We start from the raw sequence: 7,638 nt of genomic DNA on the forward strand, positions 1-7,638 counted from the left end.
ACTGTTAAGATAAGATAAACCACAGAATTTGCATGGCCAACAGATACTATTTTGGGCTCAATCTCCTCCTTAAATCCACAATTATATCAAGAAAAAAAAATATACCTTTATAGAATATACCAGGAACCAGATAGAAAAACGCTCCTTGATAAACCCATTGGTCAGAGAACAAGAGGAAGCCCAGAGCAAGCTTCCTTGATAACATCGATGAAGACATGAGAGAAATTCTTGAGGAGACTAGGACCCACGCAGGGTTGTAAAGCCAGAATAATGATGAGATGTTGTAGACAGAGACAAAAACTGTTTATGTCCGTGATTATTTCTGTAAGAAACACAACAGAGTGCATCATCCAAATGTGTTCATATATTCAGAAACCATATTTTTTGGTTGGCATTTAAAATACATTGGTCCCTAACCAATTGAATCGTGTGACTATTCAAATTAGAAACTTTCGTTCCATGAGTGAAAGACTGTCAAAGTAGTCCAGGATATAACATAGAGAAAATATTTTGAATTTAAAGTGTGTTCTGAATAAATGTATGTAATAAGTACATTAATCTTAGTTCTCTTTTCTTTCATAAGTCAAGTATTTATTTCTTCCAGCAGTCTGCCTTATTGTGTCTATTACTTTTTTTATTTCTTTTGTATTCTGGGTGTTTCTATTATTATTTGTTCTATGTCATTCTATAAGTTTTTGAAATCTTTTGCTTATCTGTTCAATTCATCTGCTATATCCCACAAAAGTAACTATTCTTTTATTTCTTCAAAAATTTGTTCTGAAACTATTTCCTTGTGGCATCTTGCTTGACTTCAATGCTTAACAATAGTTTCAGAACCGTCTTAATGCAATTAAGTAAAAAAAATTCTGAAGTGGAAATTTCCAATAAAAATAGTAAATTGCTTCAAAAATTTGTATAACTCTTTGATGCTCATCTTGTTTCTTTTTAACTTCTTTGTTTTTAAAAATGTTTTTGATTATTTCTAGGTTTTTTCCAGTTCTATTCCCTTTTTGTCTTCATATTTAATCTATTAATAACTAACTTCCATGTTTTCATGGTGTGGCTAAGTAGTTTATGGCTGTGTAGTTTGTACTTTGTGCGTCTTCCTGGTTTTTGTAAACATGTACTAATATACTGCTTCTCCGTTCATCTGGCATTTCTATTCTAGTAAATAGACTTGTAAGCCAATTTGTTCCTGTCTGTCCTAATGCTGTCCACACTTCCTCAGAAATATCATCTGGTTCAATTGCTTTACCTTTCTTTATTTTTTGTGCTTGAACCACTTTCTTGTGTTGTTAACTCAATTAGTTTTCTGTCAAATTCTTCATTTAGTAAACTGTCAAAGTTCTTATTCCATCCCGGATACATATTATAATCTGATTAAAATCTTTTACTCTCTTTTCCCTAAAATTCTCCCTAAAATCCTTTTCACTTGCACACTTCCTAATTTTTTTTCTAAGAAATCACCCAAATTTTGTGTACCTAACCACTATCTAAAAGTATTTCTCATCATTTTAGTTCCTCAAAATTTTTATCTGTTTTTACTCCAAAATTTACCCAAGTAGAGAAAAAATCCCCCAAACCTGGTTCACATGTTCAGGATGTTTTTGTACTCCTGGTCTAAGGAAGACATTAATCTGTTATTTGGTCAGTAAAACTGAATCTAGAGTTGTCTAAGAAGTATATCTGTTACTTCCATGACTCTGCCCTGAATATTAATACATAAAAACTAAAATATCCCAATATCCTTATATTCTAAGACAGTTAGGCCCCAACTGCTTAGAACTTACATCATTAATAATAAATAAATCTATTTGTTCTTTCCATTATTTACTTTTCGATTATAATATTAGTAATCATTATCATTATATTAAACATTAGTTTCCATATAATTTTATTAATAGTCCCATAAGAAGACAAGTAGACAGAATGGAATGGTAAAATACACAGAAATATACTGGAAAATACAAAATAATATACTAGAAACGTTATCTATAGACTAATATGACCTGTGACTAATATATAAGCTATTTACACTGACTCAAGTTAAAAATTCCAAATATTTAAAAACAAGTAGCTATTAATCATACCATATTTATTTATTTATTTATTTAACAATATATTGTAACCCAAGGACAGATAAAGCACAAATAACAATTTTCTGGGCAAGTTAAGAAACTACAGAGAATAAAATAGGTACTAAAATTTAATACAAGCAGACCTTTAAAATATGAATCTATTGTTTCCACAGTAAAATTCTTCTGACAGATTCAGTACCAGGCTTATGGCAGGCTGCTAGGTTAACTTTCCTAAGACAGGGCCATATTCGCTCTTAAGAATACATATCCATTATACATACTAATAATGTGGCAATTAAAAACAAAAAGTCAAGAATAGACGGAGTGTTACACAAAAAGATTGGCCATAAATTATACCACAATTTTTAAGGATGGAAATAAGTTGATTTGGACGAACTTATCTATATGCAAAAGTGTACCCAACAAAAGTTAAAGGGTGTTACAGTTACAAAATAAAACGTAAATTTTTTAATATTACTCCAAAATAGCTTCAAACTTTTTTATGAAAATTTATATTATAGTGAATATATTTTTTTCTCGATTTTTCTAGATGTTTAGAGAGGATCTCCAAACTTTTTTCCCCAACTTGTTTGTATGATAACATTGGATAAAAAAGGGTCGTCAATACTATGAAATACCTATTTTTTTAGTATTTGTTTGTAAAATCATAAATTTAGAAGATACAGCCACTTTTTTAAATGTCAAGCTAAAATAACACAATATTAATTTTCTTAAATATCAACTTTATTATTCAAGTATGTAATTTTTATTACATATTAATTACAACTCTATTATAGAGTTTTATTTTTGGTATAGCTTAGAATTGAGGAAAACTCAAACTCAAAACTCTTCCACCATTGTGCATAACAATTGGATTTTGTCCATGCATCTTATGGAAAATTTTGCAGAAAGATTTTGGTTTGTGAGCTCACAAAATACAACTTTTACATAAATGAAAGACTTATAACTGCTGAACACTATACTAATTCAGTAGATAGGACCAAAATGAGGTTAGTATGGATTTTGAAAATTTTGAAAACTGTCAATAAGCAAAACTGCTGCATGGAAATGAGAACAAACATCAATTAAATATTGAAACAGCTTTTCATCCAGACAACTGACTGTTTAGTGCGCTTTATAAACTGGTGGAATCATTGATATCCACTTTTGCAAAAATGAAAGTGAACAGAATGTTACAGACAAGTAATAACTGCTATAGAACCATAATCATTGACTTTTTTATTGCTAAATTTTATTATCTTGGTGCTTCAATAAAGATGGTAAAATTGCTAAAGAGCTCAATCATTGCTTGAGAAGATATATGAAATCACTAGTCTATGCCGATAAGCCAGAGACAATTAATGACTTGGGAGCCAAAATTTGCCTTGTTATTACTGACAGATTACTCTAAATGCCGCAAAAAATGATCAACAATTGAAGACCTTGGGACTAGAAGCGGACAAGCCATAATTTCATCAAAAATGAGTTAAAGTTGAAATTGCACATTGTAAGACCATAATATAATGTCACAAACAGAAAAGTTCAGCTTCCTAGATGGCGCTGCTGTAGGAAGTCCTGTTGTGTCACATTTACTTTATACTGCAACAAAAGGGGACAAGCCACAGTAATAATCAACATGACTGTGGAACATTCCAGTGCATGTAAATAGAAAAAGAGACAGTACATTTATTAAATGTGCAGAGCTGAAAGTATCTTTAGTAAAAAGATAAAAAAAGTATCTAAGATACTAAAAGTATCTTAGATACTTTTATTTAAGATACTTTTTGGTTCATTTAAAAGTTACTTTTACTTTAGATACTTCTTAAAAGTATCTAGTATCTTTTATCTTTAAAAGTATCTTTAGATACTAAAAGTATCTTAGATACAAAAAAGTATCTTAGATACAAAAAAGTATCTTAGATAGTGATACAGAGACGATGTGTATTGTTCTTTGCATCCGGCCCGCAGCATTATCCGTTTATCTCGTTGGGTGTGACTCGTTGGAATTCCATGTTCGATGCTCTGAACTAGATTCTTAAGTCTAAAGAAAAACTGAAATCTCTATACGAAAAATTAAATTTTGCAAAACAAGATCGGCTCAGAGATACTGATATAAATTATTTAGCAGAATTATGCCAAATACTAAAACCGTTTGCTTTGGCACTTGACATTCTTCAAGGCGAACAAAATATGTACTACGGTTTCCTTCTACCATCAATCGTAAGCTTGTTTGTTAAAATTGAAAAGCTTAAAACCAATAAGTTTAAATATGTGGAACCTATTTTGAACGCTCCGACAGTATCTTTAAACTCCAAATTTGAAAAACTTCTTAAGTTGACTAACCAATCTGCAATAATTGCTGCAGTTACTAATCCTTTATTTAAAACACGTTGGCTTACTGCATTTCGAGGAATCAGGAATATCGAAAATGACCTTAGTGAAATTAAGGATTTGGTAATTACAGAAGCTATAAAAATTATGAAGGAAAATGAGGAACAATTAAAACAATTTGATGTAAGTACAAATAACATTACTACTGTAATGAAAAGTAACAAAATGCAAAACGACTTCTTTGAATTTGATATTAACTCCGAATACTCCGATCTTCAAACGCAAAACGAAAACACTGACTATACTGATTTAGATTATAAACCACAAGCTGAGCTGCAACTATTACAATATTTGGCCGATTCTGAAACCAACATACAAATGTTAAAAAAATATAATATTATAGAACAATTATTTAAAAAGTTCAATACGCCATTACCTTCTTCTGCAGCTGTTGAAAGAATGTTTTCTTTTGCAACTTTTATTAATTCACCCCGACGTCATGCCCTGTCTGATCATACTTTTGAAAATTTAGTTTTACTAAAAGCTAGTGGTTATACTAACTAGTTATTAGCTACCAAAATGTTACTATTTTTTTTATCCTATCCTATTGTGTTTAAAAATTGAATTATGTTGAATGTTCTGTTTTTAATGCATAATGCATCTTATGCTGTTTTTAACACACGAATTTATGTTTATTTTATATTATTTTGAAAATTTAATGTTGGATTTTTGTTTTCAATACAAAGTTATTAGTTTGTAATAACTTAACGTCTTTTATTTCCTATCTACTCCAAAGCCCAAAGTATACCATTTCAAAGTACCTGCTGGCTTAAACTAAAATTGTATAATAATTTAAAGGGTTAAAATGATGTTTTTAAAACAAAAGTATCGACAATCTACTGTAGAGCAGTAAAGTACCAGGTACCTTTATATTATACCCTAAAAGTATCTTAGTTACTACAAAAGTATCTAAGTATCTTAGATACTAGAAAAGAATCTAAGTATCTTTGATACATAAAAGTATCTTACATACTTAAAAGTATCTTAGATACTTAAAAGTATCTTAGATACTCAAAAGTATCTTAGATACTTGAAAGTATCTAAGATATTTTTACTCTAAATACTTTTCCGGTATTTTGTATCTTTAGATACTTTCACAAAAAAGTATCTTAGATACTTAGTATCTTAAGATACTTTTTGCCTCAAGTATCTTAAAAGTATCTAGATACTTTTAAAAAGTATCTTTTACAGCTCTGTAAATGTGTCACTTGTACCCTTATGTTATATTTTGTGAACCTAAAATATTAGGTTTTTTTTGAAGGTTTTTTTGTGGCTTATCCCTTTTTAGTAAAGTACCTGTTTGATTGTAGAAAAATGAAAATGCTATTACTCCACAGACTTCTTGAGGTGCCTTGTCAACTCCAGAAAAGAAGGGGTACACAAGAATACCCAATGGAATACAAAATTAAGCATAAGACTAAAAGAAATGTAGGTTATGGTTATGAAAATACAAAAGGGAAGAAAAAAGAACAAACAAAATTAGATACCTTGTGGGTGCACAAAACAGTGTAGACAGCTTTTGGCAGTAATGAAATTAATACATTTAATGCCTTTTGGAACCTGGGTAATTATGATAATAAAATATTTACCTATTCTCAAGTATGAAGGTCCAAAGGAATTCCAAAGAAGCGAAGTTACCCAAAGAAAACAAAATGAGTTCATTCATTTAGAAATGTATCAGTTATATATAGAGTTAAAGTAAATGGTGAAAGTTGAAATTTGTAAAAAAGAGTTTCTTGTCATGCACAGCATTTCAAAAAACGTATTGAAAGACTGATTAACCAAAACAAAGAAGGCATTTTTACTCCAAAGTCAGATGAAAGTCGAATTATTTTATATAAGTAAAAGGGGATAAGCCCTAGATTTTTTCAAAAATTATTAAAAAACTCAAAAACAAAAATATACAAACTGGATTTCATGAGTTAGAAATAAGTTAAAAATGATGCTTTCTTCAAAATATTGTTTGGTGGCATGTCCACTTCTGGTCTCAAGGTCTCCAATTGGACTGTCTAATTTGACCTTTCAAATAAAGCCAATTGAATGCTATTTAATATAATTTATTTGCATTTTAATTCATTTTAAAGTTATGTTTATGTACCCTTAAAAAACAAAACAAAAGACTGAAGAATTAAAAAAATTGGAAAAGAAAAATAAAACTAAGAAACACAAGGATATATAAAGTGAAATATTATGTAGAAGAACAATTAATATAAAGATGGTAGGAAAAAAACACAACAAAAAAAGGGAGAAAAATATTATGCCATGGTCACAAAAATCTAACATTAAAACTAATTATTTGTTTTTTCTTCTTTCTACTGCTATTAGGACTTCATAAAGAATATGAAAAGATTGGTAACAAAAAAACATTCTTCCATTTCTCAACTTCCTAAGTACTGCAGCAATTGTAAATAAAAGCATATACTCAAATTATTGATATATTTGGACTTTATATTAATACCAATTTTTAAACACTATATAAACAAAGAAACTCTAAAGCTCGCATTTTCTATGTAAATGCCAATAACAAACCAACCAAAATTAGACACTTATCTTGGCAAAGGCAAGAGGTCACATTATTTTTGTAAACAACTGAGAAAACTATAAAAATATCTCCTTAATTATCTGGATAATAGAATAATATATGAACTATCAACAATAAATCAGAAACATCTATAATGTGGATGTGGATCCCCCATCTTTTCATGAGGTGCACAATGGTTAACATAGGGGTGACTCACATATTAAAGAAAATATTTCTCAAATATTAAAGTAACTATAATTGTTAAATGTACTTTATAACCATAGCTGTTACAGAGACATTAGTTGTTTTGCATTTTAAAGCAACAAAGCTTGTCTCAAATTATTCCAAATTAAAATTCATCATTAGTATAAAAATAAATTACAAACAAAAATACAATGCAAAAAATCTTACCCGCAAACACCGCTACAATTATTAAAATCTTCATTTTAACCATACAATGCCGCTATCAACAAAATCACTATATATTTCAAACTTATAATAAACTTTTTGCGTTGTCAGTGAAGTGAAATATAAATTTAGGTGCTTTGTTCTATCGTAATTACTTTGAACTAATCGTATATCGTATGATTCTTTCGTCTATTTCTTCCAGAACAAGACTCACAGCACTCACTGTCTTTTTTTATTTGT

At 29.3% G+C, this 7,638-nt stretch overlaps 1 protein-coding gene across 1 annotated transcript in view; it reads right to left on the reverse strand.

Annotated features, from left to right (window-relative positions):
• The window catches only part of LOC140432312 (prosaposin-like), an 88,154-nt gene extending 80,527 nt beyond the window's left edge, over positions 1–7,627 (reverse strand). The window contains exon 1 of the mRNA XM_072520147.1: positions 7,402–7,627. Coding sequence (XP_072376248.1) covers positions 7,402–7,444 — 43 coding nt within the window. The 5' untranslated portion in view covers positions 7,445–7,627. The remainder of the gene's footprint in view (positions 1–7,401) is intronic.
• Positions 7,628–7,638: the final 11 nt, after the last annotated feature.

Source organism: Diabrotica undecimpunctata, chromosome 1 (assembly GCF_040954645.1).
Source record: "Diabrotica undecimpunctata isolate CICGRU chromosome 1, icDiaUnde3, whole genome shotgun sequence".
Lineage (NCBI taxonomy): Eukaryota > Metazoa > Arthropoda > Insecta > Coleoptera > Chrysomelidae > Diabrotica > Diabrotica undecimpunctata.